The 20,000-nt window shown below is 51.0% G+C and overlaps 2 protein-coding genes across 2 annotated transcripts in view; both read right to left on the bottom strand.

The window, feature by feature from the left end:
- Nucleotides 1-4,510, bottom strand: part of sdsl (serine dehydratase-like) — a 5,805-nt gene extending 1,295 nt beyond the window's left edge. The window contains exons 1-7 of the mRNA XM_084451205.1: nucleotides 4,053-4,510; nucleotides 3,563-3,602; nucleotides 3,164-3,303; nucleotides 2,657-2,745; nucleotides 1,335-1,562; nucleotides 285-415; nucleotides 1-161 (exon numbers count right to left, since the gene is read on the bottom strand). The exon at nucleotides 1-161 is cut by the window's left edge and continues 1,295 nt beyond it. Coding sequence (XP_084307331.1) covers nucleotides 1-161; nucleotides 285-415; nucleotides 1,335-1,562; nucleotides 2,657-2,745; nucleotides 3,164-3,303; nucleotides 3,563-3,602; nucleotides 4,053-4,205 — 942 coding nt within the window. The 5' untranslated portion in view covers nucleotides 4,206-4,510. The remainder of the gene's footprint in view (nucleotides 162-284; nucleotides 416-1,334; nucleotides 1,563-2,656; nucleotides 2,746-3,163; nucleotides 3,304-3,562; nucleotides 3,603-4,052) is intronic.
- Nucleotides 4,511-5,789: 1,279 nt separating this feature from the next.
- Nucleotides 5,790-20,000, bottom strand: part of ppp1r13ba (protein phosphatase 1, regulatory subunit 13Ba) — a 57,450-nt gene continuing 43,239 nt past the window's right edge. Inside the window, 13 exon segments of the mRNA XM_084451289.1 lie at nucleotides 5,790-7,598; nucleotides 7,942-8,141; nucleotides 9,319-9,485; nucleotides 10,032-10,165; nucleotides 10,539-10,676; nucleotides 11,153-11,275; nucleotides 11,330-11,865; nucleotides 13,104-13,521; nucleotides 14,011-14,093; nucleotides 15,999-16,164; nucleotides 17,810-17,950; nucleotides 19,578-19,632; nucleotides 19,634-19,775. Of these exon segments, the coding sequence (XP_084307415.1) occupies nucleotides 7,557-7,598; nucleotides 7,942-8,141; nucleotides 9,319-9,485; nucleotides 10,032-10,165; nucleotides 10,539-10,676; nucleotides 11,153-11,275; nucleotides 11,330-11,865; nucleotides 13,104-13,521; nucleotides 14,011-14,093; nucleotides 15,999-16,164; nucleotides 17,810-17,950; nucleotides 19,578-19,632; nucleotides 19,634-19,775 (2,345 nt within the window). The 3' untranslated portion in view covers nucleotides 5,790-7,556.

Below are 20,000 nucleotides of genomic sequence, written 5' to 3'. Positions count from 1 at the left end.
CAGCTGGGCCATGTCGACACTGCTGCCTCCGCACACTATGACCACCAGGGGTCCGAGAGGGCGAGGCAGACGACCTTCGCCCTGCAACCTCTGGATGACCCCACTGTAGACCGCTGCTAAGGACACCCCGCATGCCAGCTCCACCAACACACGCTCCTCATCTGCACACACACACACACACACACACACACACACACACACACATACACACACAAGCCGTATGTAACTACTGTAGCTACCCCCACAAGTCTCATGTGGATTATGATCAGCTCTATAAGACTCACCCAGGAAAGTCTCCACTGCCTCTAGGGCCTGTAAGTCTGAGACAACCTCTGAGATGATGGTGCTGCCCTCCTCCTGGCTGCAGTCGAACGCCCGCTGACACACCGTCTTGGCCCCCAGACACTTGGCCTCACTGGGGACAGATACGTTAGTGTTTCACAAACATAAGTAGGTACATTATATTTAATATACTGTACAGTAGCACCTTTCACATAATAAGGTCACAAAGTGCTTCACAAAATCATCAGATCATTAAAACAATGGTGAAAACAACTATAATAAACTATAACTATAACATAAAAACAATGACATCAAAACCTAAAAAGACACAGTACGCTAGACAAAGGCCAGTCTGAAAAGATGAGTCTTTAGCTGCATTTTTAAAGGAGTCAAAAGAGGCCACACAACGTAGGTCCACAGCCTAGGAGCCACTACTTCGAAAGCTCGGTCACCTTTAGTCTTTAGCCTTGAGCAGTTGTACAGCAGGTGTGCTACCACTAACTATGTTACTGTATCACTGAAAGGAACGCTGACAGAGAGGTGCTCATTGGAGAGTAGGGTTCAGAAACCTCCAGCCCCCAAACTGCACACACGCTAAGCAGTAACATACCCACCCACACACACACTAAGCAGTAACATACCCCCCCACACACACGTTAAGCAGTAACATACCTCCCCACACACATGCTAAGCAGTAACATACCCCCCCACACACACGCTAAGCAGTAACATACCCCCCCACACACACGCTAAGCAGTAACATACTTCCCCACTCACACGCTAAGCAGTAACATACCCCCCCACACACACGCTAAGCAGTAACATACCCCCCCACACACACGCTAAGCAGTAACATACCCCCCCACACACACACACGCTAAGCAGTAACATACCCCCCCACACACACACACGCTAAGCAGTAACATACCCCCCCACACACACACACGCTAAGCAGTATTATACCCCCCCACACACACACACACACGCTAAGCAGTAACATACCCCCCCACACACACACACGCTAAGCAGCTGTGTGTCTCTGCCTCACTCACCTGGTGATGTCCGGCAGGGTGACCAGTCTCCCGGCCTTCACCGCTGCGTTGAAGCAATCGGCGCCCTGCGACTCCATGGCGAGGATGGGCACCGAGCCCCAGCCCACCTCCTTCATGCCCTCCACCACCCCACAGAGCAGCCCTCCTCCGCCCACAGACACTACCACGGCCCCAGGCCTCGCTGGCAGGCCGGCACGGAGCTCCCGAATCACGCTGGCATGGCCCTCCCTGGGGGGGGAGCGGGGTTCACAGGTTCAGGACCATCTGTACATCACCTGACCAACATCTAGATACAGCGTTAGTGAAGCTTATGCCGGGCTCACACTACAGGATATTTAAAATCCTAACCAATTTCTAAATCGGGTTACTTCACGCACATAAGGAGAATCTTAACAGATATTCTTCTTGCGCATCTCATACGAGCACACACAGCAAGATTTGAAAATAACAGCTCATCACACACTACAGGATCTTATCGTGCCCGTGGGAGCAACGAACCACTGGTCTCGCCGTCTCACTTGTAAAGTCGGGACGTAATAATCTTAAATATCAAACGTTTGATATTATCGGGGCCGCCCCGATGGGTCTGCGAGCCGATCGGGAGGTATAAGATTGGATCTGTAAACACCTCACATTACAAGATAATCTGGACCGATCATCGGCCCCGACCAACGTTCCAGACCAGATTCCTCCTCTGATTGTCGGGGGGAGTGAATCGGGGATAAATTGGCCCAAAAATCCTGTAGTGTGAGCCCGGCAAAAGTGAGGCCCAGTCTTCCTGTCACCAGAGACACGTGTGACGCGTCTGTGCTTCATTCCTTCCAGGCAGCTTCCTTGATTATATCAGGGATGATATAGGAGAGCTAAGATTTTATGATTTCATGGAGGCGGCGGTATAGCTCAGTTGGTAGAGCGGGTTGTTCAGTGATCATAGTGGTTCGAATCCCGGCTCCTCCTGACTACCTGTCGAAGTGTCCTTGGGCAAGACACTGAACCCCAAATTGCTCCCAATGAGCAGGCAAGCGCCTTGCATGGCAGCTGCTGCCATTGGTGTGTGAATGGTGCTCCGGGCCAGTGTAACAACTGGATGGGGAGCGTGTTACAAGTGCAGTACCTATACCTATGATTTCATGGATGTTATGTGTTACTGTGTGTCCTCTTTCAGACATCAGGGACTATGATGGAAACAAGTGTTTACGCTTTTACATGTTAGCCCTCAGATTTTAATGTCTGCAATATCCATAAATAAAATGAATTAATTAATCAATCAAAAGAGCTGTTCTGTCTCCACAGATCCGTGGCCGTGTGTGTCAGCGTCTCACCAGAGCAGCGGGTGGTCAAATGGGGGGACGTAGGTCAGCCCGGCCGTCTGGGCCAGACGCAGGGCCTCGGCGTTGGCGTCGTCCCACACCTGCACATCAACATGGAGGGTCACGCTTCAGGGCTTACTGAGGTTCTACTGCATTCTCTGTTACCATTCAACATGTTCCAGGAGCTTGCTAGATCGCCTTGTTGAGAGGTCAGGGAAGAATGTTTACAGTTCTCCTATATTGGCACACTGGGTGAACGTTTTTTTTTATTGCCTCTGAAAAATGTAGGGTAGGTTCTCTGTCCGTCCCCCCATTGCTCTCTGTAAAGGACATTGAGTTGCTTCTGTGTATGAAATGCACTATACAAATAAAGTTTGATTTGACTATACCAACTCTGGATCTTCAGAATCAACCCCAAGGCCTCAGAGCCGTTCCAAGGGCACCTTCCTGGTCACTGGCGACACAGGTGATGGGGTTGTGAGGCAGGAGACCCGGACTGTCCCTCGCAGGCACCCTTACCCTGCCCACGATCCTGACGGAGGCCGCCTGGTCCTTCAGCTTCTGGACGACCAGCTCGGGGGTGGAGGACGGCACAATGATGGTTGCTGGGAGATTGAGTTTTCGAGCCACGTAGGCTGTAGCCATGCCAGCGTTGCCCCCTGGACGTCAACATCACTTACAATACTGAGACACACTAATATAATATAGAGATATCCATCAGTGTACTACAACAGTAGGCTATGGCCTTCATCCAACAACAGTGGTGCAGTTTGATATGTAAGACGGACCTAGTGGCAGAGTGGGAGTATTTTTGACATAATCAGTTACAGTAATCCTTTTTGATCCAAAATGATTCTAGGTGATTTGAGTGTGGTTCAAGTCAATCAAATGATTATGTAATGTTATTACGTAGGTTACCTGAGGAACAGACAACTCCTTTAGATTTAGGCCCAGCTACCTGAGAGATGGCAGGAGAACCATGCTATGGGTCAGGTGTTGTTCTAGGGTGACAGTAGGTTATTCCAACATGTGTAATGACGGTGCGGCATACAGTCATGTTCAAGAGGGTGAACGTTAACAAACTACACGACGAACAGGCTGAAAGGTCGTCACACTGAATTGCAGTTCCCCTCTTCGACGCTAGGGGGTAGTGTTGATCAAACCTTACCTAAGTTGGAAACATCCCCTTTAAACCATGACGTCCATTTTCTACATTCTTCCTCATAACAGTTTCTAAAAATGTCTTTCTACCGGGAGCTATGTCGTCTATGATGACATTATGATTACATAATTTGACATGTTTCTGAGACCTTTCTGAGATATTTATTGATACGACTAAACTGTAACCCGGTATTTTATACAATCAATGCTGTAACAGCTGCATTGGACTCTGTATCAGTAGGCCTACCTTCTGGCACAGGTGACCGATACCGCGGATCTTGAAGGAGCCGGATGGTTGAGAGCTCTCCATCTTGAGGTACACGGTGGTCCCCGCTCGCTTGGACATGCCCATGCTCTCCAGGAGCGGCGTGTTGAGGTGGAAGCCCTCTGTGGTGGCCATGATTCAGCCCTGACTGGTACCGATGGCTGGTGTGTTGATTCAGCCCTGACTGGTACCGATGGCTGGTGTGTCCACGTCTGTAGGCTACTGTAGGCTACTCTGGACGGGCTACTGAAAGGGTTAACTGCGTGTGGGGCATTCAATGCGCATCTGTCAGAATGATCACCTCTCTGATACGCTGGGGCAGCGAGCGCGTCCTCGGCGCGTAACCAGCTCAGAGCGCGTCTCTCTGCTGTCAATGTGGATTAACATTCCCTATGGGTGGGTGAAATAACACAATCATATAGTTGACGCAGTTTGCAACAGTGTTGTAGGATATGCTGCAGTCACCGAGTAGTGAGCTCTGCGCGCCTGAACTAGAATGCCCCCTGGCCCCGCAGTTCACACCCCTCTGTGAGGAAACAAAGTCCGAGCTGAGATTACAGCCTCGGCGTACGAAATAGTTTCCAGGGCCTGTTCAGGTCGTCCAACGTAGGCCGAAGGGAGGGTGGATTTATAACTTGAATGAAGCCGCTGTGTGCAGATATAGGCCTACTGTACATCATTCACCATGTCACACATTATGTCTATATTCCATTTCAATTCTTAATTAATACTAATTAACACTATTAAGTACTGTTTAAGCTCTGAATTAAATGTTTTTCATTGCTTTCAGGAAGCACACATTCTTCAGAAAATACTTATTGTGTAGTAGTATGGTCTGTCAGCTGTGTGCAGATAATAAACTGTCTTATACAACCATTCATCATGTCACACATTAAATACACATGAACACATTAAATATCAATATCTAACAATATATTATTATGATGTCCAGAGATTCATTCTGTCGTTATCTTATTCACAATGCAGGCTAAATGTATGTTCCTCAAACACAGACAACTTGGATGTGTAACAGAAGGACTTAGGATGTGTAACAGAAGGACTTAGGATGTGTAACAGAAGGACTTAGGGTGTGTAACAGAAGGACTTAGGGTGTGTAACAGAAGGACTTAGGATGTGTAACAGAAGGACTTAGGATGTGTAACAGAAGGACTTAGGATGTGTAACAGAAGGACTTAGGATGTGTAACAGAAGGACAGCACACAGACGCCAGTTCTCCCTTCTAGGGACCTTTATGTGTTTACATTTATATTACATGTTGCATAAATGGGTGTTGTACTGTATTTGTATGATCATCTCCTCCAGTGGCTGGATACACCACACACTCACGACTGAGTCATGACTGAGTCTGCAACTCAACCCTGCTAACAGAAACATGACTGAGTCTGCAACTCAACCGTGCTAACAGAAACATGACTGAGTCTGCAACTCAACCCTGCTAACAGAAACATGACTGAGTCTGCAACTCAACCCTGCTAACAGAAACATGACTGAGTCTGCAACTCAACCCTGCTAACAGAAACATGACTGAGTCTGCAACTCAACTGTGCTAACAGAAACATGACTGAGTCTGCAACTCAACCCTGCTAACAGAAACATGACTGAGTCTGCAACTCAACCGTGCTAACAGAAACATGACTGAGTCTGCAACTCAACCCTGTTAACAGAAACATGACTGAGTCTGCAACTCAACCCTGCTAACAGAAACATGACTGAGTCTGCAACTCAACCGTGCTAACAGAAACATGACTGAGTCTGCAACTCAACCCTGTTAACAGAAACATGACTGAGTCTGCAACTCAACCCTGTTAACAGAAACATGACTGAGTCTGCAACTCAACCCTGCTAACAGAAACATGACTGCATCTTGCTACATTACATCAAATACACAACACTGGACAAATACATAGGGTGAAAATAATAATAGGTAATAATACAATTTACAAATGTATGTGTTGTATGTCTAAAAACTCAACTTAATATGATTAGACACCCAAAAGAGAAGACAACGAGTCATCTGGCTGGCTTATCAAGCATAGTTGTCTGTGATTGGCTGAATGGCGTAACACTCATACTGTAGTTGATTATAATCGAGAGAACCACTGTGGAAGACTGCTCTTTTCCCCTCCTCATCCCTCTATCACAACACATTTACATCTTTGGTTTCCAGAACATTCAAACACTGTAACGTGACTCCTAGACCTCTGTGTTCTTTTTCTGAACCAGTGCTTCAGGCTCTCTATGTCCTTCTGTATCAACCTACTAACAGCCCTCAAAAACATCCTCTACCTGCCATGTTCCTCTGTAGACAGACACAAATCCAGGGCAGTTTGTATCAGTCTCACCACACTCATGCCGAGATCACACTACACGTTTTTGGCGTGATTTTCTGCTTGCCCATTCGTTTTTCAAAATCCAGGACAAAAGCCCCAGAATGCTTGGGGGCAAATTGTAGTGCACACCCATGAGCACAGCGCGATCTGAGAGAGGCCCATCCGGATGAGCTGGATATCTGGACTCTGAGAGAGGCCCATCCGGATGAGCTGGATATCTGGACTCTGAGAGAGGCCCATCCGGATGAGCTGGATATCTGGACTCTCAAACTCTGTAGTTTGGAGAGCAGGCAGACTCAGCGTGCTTATGAAACATCTGATCAATCTTGTAACAGGTGACCTTCTGTGACCGATCAGTCATATAGAGTGAGACCCACCATGACGTCCAGATACCCGATTACAAGACAGTGGTGTAGTGTGTGCGCTAGGCTACTGCCATCTGACCACTTTGAAAGTGGTGTAGTGTGACCTCGGCATTAGCCCAAAGCCTGGCTCCACATGGACATGTGCCTGAGTCAGCTCCTGCAAGGCTAGCCACTGTTAAGCCTTAGGAGATGGCTGAAGCTATCGTTGGTATGGTTAGCTACAACCATATAAGTTAGCTAAAGCAGGAGTTGGCTAAAGCACATGCATCTAGAACCAGACGTTCACAATGTCCTAACTGACTCCTCTGTCCTGACCTCTGACCTGACCTCTGACCTGACCACTCCTCTGCTCCCACTCATCACATTCACATCTGACACCAGAGGGCGGGTCCGCGCAGCCTCACTTGGTGTGGGGGGGTATAAATAAAATATAGTTTGAAGCAATTAGACAAGATCAGCCTTGAGGAGAGGAGAAGCGCTCCACCGTGACGGACATGTTTCCTGTCTCTCTGTGGTAGGTGACCGCTGCTGACCATGCATGGTCCTCCCTTCCTCCGGATTCAGTCCTGCCATCTTCCTCCTCCTCCTCCTCCTCCTCCTCCTCACAGGTCTCTCTGGGTCTGTGTGCGAGGCCAGACCAGCCACACACCCTAGATAACGTGCACAGTCTGTTTGAGCGGTGCGGCCCACGTGCATGCTCCTCTCGTGCACGCTCCTCTCGTGCATGCTCCTCTCGTGCACGCCTCGTCCTCAGGCCCCGGGGGCTGGAGCTAGGCCAGAGAGCGCTGTCTGGGCTTGATCCTGGGGTACAGCTGGGGAACACAGGGGCACAAACAAATCACATCACTAAATATCACTTAACATCAAGTAAACTAGCGTGTTTACATCAACCCAGCGGGTTGCCAATAGGTGTGTAAACTCACTACAGCAGGTTGCCAGGTTTGTGTAAAAAATCACCCCCAGCAGGTTGCCAGATTTGAAAAAACTCACCCCCAGCAGGTTGCCAGGCTTATGTAAACTCACCCCCAGCAGGATGCCAGGTTTGTGTAAACTAACCCCCAGCAGGTTGGCAGGTTTGTGTAAACTCACCCCCAGCAGGTTGCCAGGTTTGTGTAAACTCACCCCCAGCAGGTTGCCAGGTTTGTATAAACTCACCCCCAGCAGGTTGCGAGGCACGTAGCCCTCCTGATCCTGTAGGCGCGCCCACCACCACTCTGTCTCGGTGTCGTCGCGGCGACGCAGGATGGTGATGGCGTCGCCCTCGTGGAAGGAGAGCTCATCGGAGCTCTGAGCTTCGTAGTTCCACAAGGCGTAGACCGCACCCTTGTTCATCACCCCCAGCTTCTCCTGGACGCCTGGCAGGAGAGGTGGAGGAGAGGAGGGGGTCATGTAAGGTCAACCTCCTCTGTTCGGGAGGGAGACTCCCTGGCTAGCCAAGGTCCTGACAGACCTTTTGAGCGCCTGGAGACAGCATGTGTCCTTCTCAGAAGCAAGGTTATAATAGTTTTGCTTTTTTCATTAGTTTTTATTTTTATATCGTTTTAACTTTTTGTTTTCAATTTCAGTTTAGTTTTGATTAGTTTTAAAGCAGGTTTGCTAGTTAAGTTTATTTTTTATTTTTTTGAAAATGCTTAGTTTTAGTTTTTATTATTTTCAGTATTAGTTTTATTTATTTTTTCTTCTGCGCTAGCCTCGTGAGACCATCCTGATCTCGCAAGCTCATGTTGTTTCACTCCGTGTGAAACAAACTATCTGGCGCACGTCAGGTTACTTCTGTGCAGGGACAGCTAAAAAAATGGAGGATAGATTTCATATCCACCCAAAATACTAGGCTTATGTATGAAATGAAAAAGACTAAAACTAAGGACATTTTCTCTATAATTTTAGTTTATTTTAGTTATTTTTGTAAACACACAATGCAGTTTTAGTTTGTTATCATTTTTTTGTAGTCTAGTTTTTGTTTTTATTTCAGTTAACTAAAATGTTTTTTCACACCTCGTTTTTTAGTTAGTTAACTATAAGGTAACTATAATAACCTTGCTCAGTAGACAGGGTCACACTGACACAGAACAGCTCTGTTAGCATAGTTACCGTAGAGGAACTGGAAGGTGGTCTCTCTCTGGAGTCCAGTCCCAGCTCTGTTAGCATAGTTACCGTAGAGGAACTGGAAGGTGGTCTCTCTCTGGAGTCCAGTCACAGCTCTGTTAGCATAGTTACCGTAGAGGAACTGGAAGGTGGTCTCTCTCTGGAGTCCAGTCACAGCTCTGTTAGCATAGTTACCGTAGAGGAACTGGAAGGTGGTCTCTCTCTGGAGTCCAGTCACAGCTCTGTTAGCATAGTTACCATAGAGGAACTGGAAGGTGGTCTCTCTCTGGGGTCCAGTCCCAGCTCTGTTAGCATAGTTACCGTAGAGGAACTGGAAGGTGGTCTCTCTCTGGAGTCCAGTCACAGCTCTGTTAGCATAGTTACCGTAGAGGAACTGGAAGGTGGTCTCTCTCTGGAGTCCAGTCACAGCTCTGTTAGCATAGTTACCGTAGAGGAACTGGGAGCACTGGGCGAAGCCGTCCTCCATCTCCTCACACTTGTCTGCCGCCGTCTCCACGTCGCTGATGGTGGTGGCAAAGATGGCCGCCCCGGACTCCACCAGGAGCTTGCACAGGTGGACGCTGTTACAAGAGGCGGCGCAGTGGAGGGGGGTCCTGCAGGATGGGGGGGGGGGGGGGGCGGCCAGAGAGATGCACGTGTGAACAGACCAAACAAGACAGGGATCAATGAACCAATGAGTGAGTGAATAGATGATTGAATGGAAATCAATGAAGACGGACTTATTGAGCGAGGGGTTTAGTGCGAACATAGCCTACTAATCGAATCTACATTTTGTGAATCTACAAATGGTAAATGGACTGCACTTATATAGCACTTTTCCACCTTAGAAAAGGCACTCAAAGCGCTTTACAATGGCCTCTCATTCACCCATTCACACACCAATGGCGGTAGCTGCCATGCAAGGTGCTAACCTGCTCATTGGGAGCAATTTGGGGTTAGGTGTCTTGCTCAAGGACACTTCGACATGTGGACAGTCGGAGCCGGGATTTGAACCACCGACCCTTCGATCATTAAACGACCCGCTCTACCAACTGAGCTACAGCCGCCCCGTGGACAACTAGAGGGAGTTGGAGTGTTTATTTGACAGCCCTGCAGCAGGTGTGCGCGGGAGAGGACGGACACACAGCAGGGGGTCTCACCAGCCGTCGCTGTCCGCTGCGTTCACGTTCACCCCGAAGTCCAGCAGGAACTTGACGATGTGGTGGTGGCCGGCGCACACGGCGTTGTGCAGCGGAGTGATGCCCTCGTCGTTGGGGGTGCTGGGGTTCTGCACCTGAGATGGGCAGAGAGAACAACAGCTTCCTACACCAGACACTTCATCTCATTACATTTCATTTGATTGATTTATTTGAACAGGGACGGTACACATGAATCAACCACAGGGGTAAATGTGTCAGTCTTAGCAAAAAAGCTACATTTCAACTGCATTTGATTCTGCAGTACGTAAAACATACCGATAGTACTGTACAAAGCAGGTATGTACGTGTGTGTGTGTGTGTGTGTGTGTGTGTGTGTGTGTGCGTGCGTGTGTGTGTGTGTGTGCGTGCGTGCGTGTGTGTGTGTGCATGCGTGTGTGTGTGTGCGTGTGTGTGTGTGTGCATGCGTGTGTGTGTGTGTGTGTGTGTGCGTGTGTGTGTGTGTGCTACCTCGTAGATGATCCTCTGGACCAGGTCAAACTCCCCCTCCAGGGAGGCGTCCAGCAGCAGGGCCAGGGGGTTGAACTTGACCCTCAGACCGTGACCTGTCCGCTCCGACGCTGGCTTCTTCAGGTTGGTACGCTTCACCTACACACACACACACGCATGCACACACACACACACATGCACACACGCACACACGCACGCACACACAGAACACACACGCACGCACATGCATGCATACACACACACACACACACACACACACGCACACGCACAACACAACACACACACAAGGGGTGGGGGGGGGTCAATATTGGACTAATCCATTCAGTTCAATTACATTTGAGGCTTTATGAAAGTGAAATAGCTATGACAGTATGTTTTTGAGGTTAACAATATTGAGGTTAAAAAACCTCTTTTACGAGGGTGACCTGGCAATGTACACACAACACAATATACGTAATACAATTTACATTACAAACTATCCCAGTGCTCAACCTTCTCCTGTATCAGAACTTTGAACTCAGCCATACAAATATTGAGAGACAACATGAAGTCTCTGGCAACACAACGCTCATGATGTTCCTCTGCCGTTCTGCTCCATGGAGCTCCAGACTCACCTGGGGCGCGGCTGGGGGCGTGGCCGTACGGGGGGAGGAGTCTTTCTGTGGTGGGGGTGTGGCCACAGGGCTGGGGGAGGTGCTGGGGGAGTTAGACCCCGCCTGGTTGTTGTTGTTCTGATCCTCCAGCCTATCAGAGGCGGGGGGCGTGGCCAGGCGGGGGAGGGTGTGGCCGGGCGGGGAGGGGGGCGGTGAGGAGGAGGGGCAGGGGGAGGTCCTCTGCTTGTCTAGCGAGGAGGAAGGGGACAGGCGCGGGTCAGAGCCGGGGGCGTCCGCTGACCCAACCGCCGGAGAGGCCGCGGCCTCCGCTGGGTTCCCGTTGGCTGTGTGGATGTTGTCCACGCCAGGCGCCAGGTAGGCGGGCTGGTAGAAGGGCGTGGCGCCGCCCGCCTCCATGCCCCCCGCCAGGGTGTTGAAGCGCTGGTACAGCAGCTTCTGGATGTTGGGCCCGGCCGGCCCCTCGGGCTCCGTGATGGAGCTGCGCTTCTTCAGTGGGCGGGGCGCGTTGGCCAGGCGCCGGCGCAGCACCTCCAGGTCAGCGTCGCTCTGGTAGCGGAGGGGGGAGTGGGCCACAGGGGTGAGCTTGGTGGGGCTGAGGGGGCGGGGGATGTGCTCCACCACGTCCTCTCCTCCGCCCGGGGACAGCGCCCCCTGCTGGAAGGGCACAGGGGAGGGGGAGCTGGAACTGCACGGCATCACTGGTTTACCATAGACTGAAGAGAAGAAAAGATAAGAAGAGAGAAAGAGAGAGAGAGAGAGAGAGAGAGAGAGAGAAAGAGAGAGAGAGAGAGAGAGAAAGAGAGAGAGAGAGAGAGAGAGAGAGGTTGTTAGACAATCAAGGTGTTAAAACATGTACACCAAACAAAAAATGGTTAGATATTCACTTGTTTTGTTGATTTCAACGCTTTCGATTCTATCTGGCATAAAAGGCTCTATTACAGACTTGTGCATTGTGGCATACTGTAGGGGGCAAAGTTCAAATTCAAATCTGGTTGAAAATATTTGATAGCATCATTAGTTCGGTGCACTCCAGGCTCTCCCCCGCACGCCCCAGTCCAAACCCCGTCTCTCTAGCGCCCCCACAAGGGGAGCTGGCTTCGCTCAAAGTTTGATTATAATTTGTGTATCTGCTCGTGATTCAGATTCACTCAATGTACTGGGTTCTTCATTGGCCCATGCTACACCCCTCCACCCATACTACACCCCTCCACCCATACTACACCCCTCCACCCATGCTACACCCCTCCACCCATGCTACACCCCTCCACCGACGTTGAACAAAATTGGTCTGGTAGTTTTTACGTCATCCTGCTCACTAACAAACAAACTAACTAAGACTCACTAACAGACACAGAGAATCACACATGCTACTGAACACATGACTGAACGCGCTGGGAGGAGGTGATTAGTGTTTACCTGCCTCACTAACATCAGCAACATCTAACACATAAAAGACCAAACCTCTGTATCTCTGTCTGTATCTCTTTCTGTAACTAAACCTCTGAATCTCTGTCTGTAACCAAATCTCTCTATCTATGTCTGTAGCCTAACCAAACCTCTGTATCTCTGTCTGTATCTCTGTCTGTATCTCTGTCTGTCTGTCTGTCTGTATCTCTGTCTGTCTGTCTGTCTGTCTGTCTGTCTGTCTGTATCTCTGTCTGTCTGTCTGTCTGTCTGTCTCTCTGTCTGTCTGTCTGTCTGTCTGTCTGTCTGTCTGTCTGTCTGTCTGTCTGTCTGTCTGTCTGTATCTCTGTCTGTATCTCTGTCTGTTTCCATTTTCCTCAGACACCGTCGGCCTGACAGCATTCATATTTGGCACGAGTACCGGTAGGGGTCCAGAGCAGACGGTGGCAGGACCAGACTTTTTGATTAGGTCATTAAGGCCGAATAAATGGCCAATCAGTGAGCGCGTGCTCAGAAGCAGTCCGACCTCTCTCCCGGCGCCGGTCACCTGCTTTGACGGCGCTGCGGTTGCCGAGGGAGCCGTAGTTCTTGGCGGCGGGCTGCTGCAGGTACATGTGATAGATGGAGCTGGAGTTCATGGTGGCCGGGCCCTTCCTGGGGGACTGGGGCCTGGTGGCCTTGTCTGGGACGTAGGGCCGCACCGCCATGGCCAGGGGCGGGTCGGCGCGATCCCCGGGGGCCTGGGGGGACGGGCTGGGAGGCACTGAGATGCGCTGCTGGATCTGCTGGGAGGAGGAGGAGGAGGAGGAGGAGGACGAGGAGGTGGCGTGTCTCTGCCAGGCCAGGGTGGAGGGGGCGGAGCGGGGGAGGGAGCTGGTGGAGCAGCCCAGAGAGGGGTGCCCGGTGCTGGGGTACGTGCCGTAGATGGGGGGGGATCTGGACATGGAGGACTTGCTGGAGTCCATCTGAGGAAGGAGACAGAGGAACAGGCAGGGATAGATCATATTGACTTTTGAATTTCCTGCATGTTTCATGGTGAAACTGACTTCTGAACTTTCTCAGCAATTTATACTCTAAGCATCCCTCGTGTTCCAGATTATCAAGAGATATTTAAGTGTTTAAAGCTGCATGGGATAACTTTGTATAGTTAAATATTCATGTTTTTCTGCAAATAGTTTAGGAATTGGCCTTAGCAAGACCCCACAAAATCATTTTCGTGACATGACCTGTGAATTTATTATTTTAGAATTTCAGTGCACTGGCTAGGACACTACTGCTAGAATACTGCTAGTGTACTGCTAGTGTACTGCTAGTGTACAGCTAGTATACTGCAGTTTGTATCACGACCAGAGGGGCCGCCAAAGTGCAGAGTTATCTGGTGCAGCTTTAATGTGATCCTGTTACTCGTCAGTCCTGCTCTGTGGAGTGAGACGCTGAGGAAGTCAGTGACTCACCTGCTCAGGGCTGGTGTTCCTCCAATCAGAGGGCTGAAGAGACGAGACACTCTTACTGAGGCCAGGCCACACCCCATCATTAGCTAAAACCACCACACAGGGAGGGGAGGGGGGGGTGAGTACACCAGACAGAGAGAGGGGGAGATAGAGAGAGACAAAGAAAGAGATAGAGTGAGAGAGAGACAGAGAGAGAGAGAGCAGACAGTGTGTGCTCCACAGTATAGATATTAGGATGGGTGTATGAACGTGTTAGTTGACATTAGTGAGGCTATGTTACCTCCAATCATTACTGTGCACACTATGACCGCCGCATGGAGGCGGAGTTTCTAGGACTTTCTAGAGTGACACCACTTCCACTCTCTCTCTCACTATGCCTCGATGTGTTTGGCTCTCTCTATCTCTGTCAGTACTCTCTCTCTCGCCCCTCTTTTCTCTCTTAGCCCTTTCAGGGTTCGACAACGTGACTGTACGGTGAACTGTCCCTTTAACTGTGCCTGGTTCCCATCTCCGTAAAGGCTTCATGCCTCTGTGACCTCATCTGTTTGGCTTCATTCAAACAGCCAGAGAACAATACCGCAGCTGCCCCCTCTATGACATCACATCCTGTTCCTCTGCTTGCCTCCGTACAAATAAACTGTTACCTAACAACCTGAGAGGCCACTTCCTGTCGTTCAGGCCTCTCTCTCTCTGGCTGGCCTCAGAGAGCTTCCTGTTCTCTAACACCAACACAGGACAGAGACCTATGGACTGTACTAGGGTTACAATCTAGGCTCCTGTTATTTGTGTTATGGACTGTACTAGGGTTAAGGTACTGGCTCCTGTTATTTGTGTACTAGGTGTTATTTGTGTGCTGGATGTACTAGCGTTAGGATCTTTCACATTGGCTGAGTGATGTGCAACAGTCTCTCTTTCATGCCAGCGTGAGTGTGAGATCCTGGGGACTATAGGGAGGTGTATGGGTCTGGAAGGGGGACTGTAGTGGACTGATTCGGATAATCACAATAGGCTAAGTGGCCAAGGTCAACTCATAACAACATTATCTAGCTTCACCATCGTAACTGAAGAGCAGTGTTTGGGACGGTTACTGTTGCTATGCGGTATGGATCATGTAGAACAGGAAGTGTCAGTGTGAAAGCCGGAGTAGAGGGCGGGGCTCCCAGAAACGCTGGACTGCAGTCCAGCCTGTCCACATCGGAGCGGTCTAGTGTGAAAGATATGTATTGTCCTGATAAGCATACTGGGGTTAGGGTATCAAGTCCCTAATCAGCGTATCCAAGTGTACTAAAGCCACGATAAGAGTACTAAGGCTAGGTTCTTGTGAACTAATAATTCTATGAGGAAAAGGATCTAGCATACCAATATGTGTACTATGGCTAGGGTATGGTGTGCTAATAAATGTACTAAGGCCAAGGTCAAATGTATTAATAAGTGTTCTATGGCTAGGGTTTAATGTGCTAATAAGTGTACTAGTACTAGAGTGTAGTGTACTAATGAGTGTACTAGGGTCTAGCTCTGCCCCTGCAGACTCACTGTCGACAGACTCCGCCCCCGGGATTGACTTAGGCCCCTCCCCCTGTTCCGCTGGGGCCAATAGGACGTCTAAATCTGACACCTTCCATTGGCTGGGAGGCTTCCTCAGGCCACACCCCTCCTCCTCTGCTCAGACGCACCAGCGCCCCCCACAGGACAACAACAACAACAACAACAACAGACGATAACGAGGGAAGGAACAGAAGAGGAGGAGACAGACAGGACAGGAAGTTAGAGAGAGCAGAGACAGGAAGTCATATCCTCAGAGATTGCGTCATGATTGTGTCAAGGCTTTCAAATGACGAGAGATGAATCAAGCAGGTGACAGTCGTGCGAGAGAGGCGAGGTGAGTATTCTGTGCGATATCAGGAGAGACCAGCCGAGCGCATCTATCTCTGAGTCTTTATCTAGACAGCAGGAGAGACAGGCAGAGGTGTGGAGTCTGTGTGGATACTGACCCGAGTGTGACCTGGTGTGGCCGGGCCCGTGTGGGGGTTTGAGGGGGTAGCCACCCTCCTGCCGGCCCGCCACAGCCACCTGGATGTAGGGACACACGGCCGCCACCCGGCCAGAAGACCCAGGGGCCAGCTGAGGAGATGGGGGACCCCCGTTCACCCGCACCAGCTGAGGGGAGAGGGGGAGACAGAGAGAGAGAGAGAAGGAGAGAGAGAGAGAGATAGGAGAGAGAGAGAGACAGAGAGAGAGAGATAGGAGAGAGAGAGAGACAGAGAGAGAGAGGGAGAGGTAGGAGAGAGAGAGAGAGATAGGAGAGTGAGAGACAGAGAGAGAGAGGGAGAGGTAGGAGAGAGAGGTAGGAGAGAGAGGGAGAGGTAGGAGAGAGAGAGAGGGAGAGGTAGGAGAGAGAGGGAGAGAGAGAGGTAGGAGAGAGAGAGAGAGAGAAGGAGAGAGAGATAGGAGAGAGAGAGAGGGAGAGGTAGGAGAGAGAGGGAGAGAGAGAGGTAGGAGAGAGAGAGAGAGAGAGAGAAGGAGAGAGAGATAGGAGAGAGAGAGAGGTAGGAGAGAGAGGGAGAGAGAGAGGTAGGAGAGAGAGGGAGAGAGAGAGAAGGAGAGAGAGATAGGAGAGAGAGAGAGGGAGAGGTAGGAGAGAGAGGGAGAGGTAGGAGAGAGAGGGAGAGAGAAAGGTAGGAGAGAGAGAGAGAGAAGGAGAGAGAGAGAGAGATAGGAGAGAGAGAGAGGGAGAGGTAGGAGAAAGAGGGAGAGAGAGAGGTAGGAGAGAGAGAGAGAGAAGGAGCGAGAGATAGGAGAGAGAGGTAGGAGAGAGAGAGAGAGAGAGAGGGAAGGAGAGAGAGATAGGAGAGAGAGAGGGAGAGGTAGGAGAGAGAGGGAGAGAGAGAGGTAGGAGAGAGAGTGAGAGAGAGAGAAGGAGAGAGATAGGAGAGAGAGAGGGAGAGGTAGGAGAGAGAGAGAGAGGTAGGAGAGAGAGGTAGGAGAGAGAGATAGGAGAGAGAGAGAGAGAGAGAGAGAGATCATATTATTATACTGTGTAATCAAGGAAGAGCAGGAGAGTACCTCAGTGATCGTTTAAGCAGCCTGGCTTTACAGGGTTATCTGTGATCATTTGAGATTCCCTGGTCTGTGATCATTTGAATGTGTAATGTTGAATGTGTGTGGCCCTACGGGAGGTGTGGTGTGTGTGTGTGTGTGTGTGTGCCTGGCCCTACGGCGGGGGTGGTGTGTGTGTGTGTGTGTGCCTGGCCCTACGGCGGGGGTGGTGTGTGTGTGTGTGTGTGCCTGGCCCTACGGCGGAGGTGGTGTGTGTGTGTGTGTGTGTGTGTGTGTGTGTGTGCCTGGCCCTACGGCGGGGTTGGTGTGTGTGTGTGTGTGTGTGTGTGTGTGTGTGTGTGCCTGGCCCTACGGCGGGGGTGGTGTCTGTGTGTGTGTGTGTGTGTGTGTGTGTGCCTGGCCCTACGGCGGGGGTGGTGTGTGTGTGTGTGTGTGTGTGTGTGTGCCTGGCCCTACGGCGGGGGTGGTGTGTGTGTGTGTGTGTGTGCCTGGCCCTACGGCGGAGGTGGTGTGTGTGTGTGTGTGTGTGTGTGTGCCTGGCCCTACGGCGGGGTTGGTGTGTGTGTGTGTGTGTGTGTGTGTGTGTGTGTGCCTGGCCCTACGGCGGGGGTGGTGTCTGTGTGTGTGTGTGTGTGTGTGTGTGTGTGCCTGGCCCTACAGCGGGGGTGGTGTGTGTGTGTGTGTGTGTGTGTGTGTGTGTGTGTGCCTGGCCCTACGGCGGGTGTGGTGTGTGTGTGAGACTTGCCTCAGTTCTCTTTTTGTGCAGGCGTTCTCTCAGGTCACCTATCCTCTTGTCCATCAGGCTGACCTCCGTGTTCCTCTTGTTCAGGAGCTCCTGGCTCTGCTGCAGCTTGCTGCTCTGCTCACGATTCAGCCTGTTACGCACCTGAGAGAGAGAGAGAGAGAGAGAGAGAGAGGGGATGAGAGGAGAGGATGAGAGAGAGGAGAGAGAGAGGAGAGAGAGAGAGAGAGAGAGAGGATGAGAGGAGAGGATGAGAGAGAGAGAGGAGAGAGAGAGAGAGAGAGAGAGAGGAGAGAGAGATAGAGAGAGAGAGAGGAGAGAGAGACAGAGGAGAGGATGAGAGGAGAGGAGGAGAGAGAGAGAGAGAGAGAGAGAGAGGAGAGGATGAGAGGAGGAGAGGAGAGGATGAGAGGAGAGGAGGAGAGAGAGAGGAGAGGAGAGAGGAGGAGAGAGAGAGAGGAGAGGAGAGAGCAGTGAGAGAGAGGAGAGAGAGGAGAGGTGAAGAGAGGAGAGAGAGAAGATGAGAGAATGAGGGGTCCATGTTGTAAACAGGCCATCCTAGAGGATAAGCTGGTAGTTGTCTCATTCAGACAGGGTAAGGGTTAGGTAGGGTACTACTGTAGGGTGAGAGGGTAAGGGTTAGGTAGGGTACTACTGTAGGGTGAGAGGGTAAGGGTTAGGTAGGGTACTACTGTAGGGTGAGAGGGTAAGGGTTAGGTAGGGTACTACTGTAGGGTGAGAGGGTAAGGGTTAGGTAGGGTACTACTGTAGGGTGAGAGGGTAAGGGTTAGGTAGGGTACTACTGTAGGGTGAGAGGGTAAGGGTTAGGTAGGGTACTACTGTAGGGTGAGAGGGTAAGGGTTAGGTAGGGTACTACTGTAGGGTGAGAGGGTAAGGGTTAGGTAGGGTACTACTGTAGGGTGAGAGGGTAAGGGTTAGGTAGGGTACTACTGTAGGGTGAGAGGGTAAGGGTTAGGTAGGGTACTACTGTAGGGTGAGAGGGTAAGGGTTAGGTAGGGTACTACTGTAGGGTGAGAGGGTAAGGGTTAGGTAGGGTACTACTGTAGGGTGAGAGGGTAAGGGTTAGGTAGGGCACTACTGTAGGGTGAGAGACAATAATATGGCCCCAGACCAAGGCAGTGTACTTGACGGGAGTGAAGTACAGTACTACATCAGTTGAGACAGGTTTTGTAGTGCCCTAGTATTTTGTACTTTGTATTGAAGTGCACTATTATCCTATGACTTCCTTTCAAAAGCATAGGTTAGACCTGATTTGACTTTCCAATCCTTAAGGGGCACATAGGGCCAGTCCTCCTAGATCTACACACCTAAAGTAGCTTACTGAGCTCCAGGACAGCTGAGCAGGGTCTGGGGTCAGTACCAGGGTCAGGGGTCATAGGTCAGGCTCAGGCCGGGCCCGTGTGTTGTTTGCGTATTCAGCTGAGCTGGAGTAGTGGTGTCATTGTGGTTCCTCTCTAGAGGGACTGTGTGAACTTGGTGATGGATAGTTTGGGTTCCTCCCCCCCCAGAGACAGCGTAGGTTCCTCCAGTCCTTCAGACCCAGGGGTGCGGCACGGTCCCACTTACAACCAATCACATTGTGGATCAACAGCGGATCCGAATTGCGAGCCGTTTCGTGGTTGGTTAAAACGTAATAGGAGAGAAATCGTTGGAGATAGGGGGAGGTCCAGACTGATCTGCGGAGCGAAAGGGCAGCGAGAATGGGCTGTGAGACCTGTACCAGGGGTCAGAGGTCAGGGGTCAGGCCTACCTGCAGCTCCTGGTACAGCTTCCTGAGCTCCAGCGCGGCCGAGCCGGAGAGCGGGGGCCCCGAGGGGCTGCAGGCCGGTGAGACCACCCCGCCGTAGGTCATCCAGCTGCTGGGTCAGCTGATCCACCCGCAGCACCGCCGACTGGAGCTCCGCCTGCTTCTCCTGGAACAGCCCGCTCACATGATCTATCTCTGCCGCTGGGGGGGGGGGGAGAGAGGGGAGGGGGGGGGGGGGGAGAGGGAGAGGGGGGGGGATAGTTTATGTGTTTGAAGGTGAAAGAAAGAAATACAGAAGAGTAAGACAGAGAGAGCAGAGCATCTAAACCTCTCTCCCCCCCCCCCCCCCCCCCTCTCTCTCTCTCCCTCCCCCCCCTCTCTCTCTCTCCCCCTCTCTCTCTCTCTCTCCCTCTCTCTCTCCCTCCT

This window comes from Borostomias antarcticus (assembly GCF_949987555.1).
Source record: "Borostomias antarcticus genome assembly, chromosome: 16".
Lineage (NCBI taxonomy): Eukaryota > Metazoa > Chordata > Actinopteri > Stomiiformes > Stomiidae > Borostomias > Borostomias antarcticus.
The sequence above is the reverse complement of the archived record's forward strand: the minus strand, read 5'-3'. Positions and strand labels throughout refer to the sequence as shown.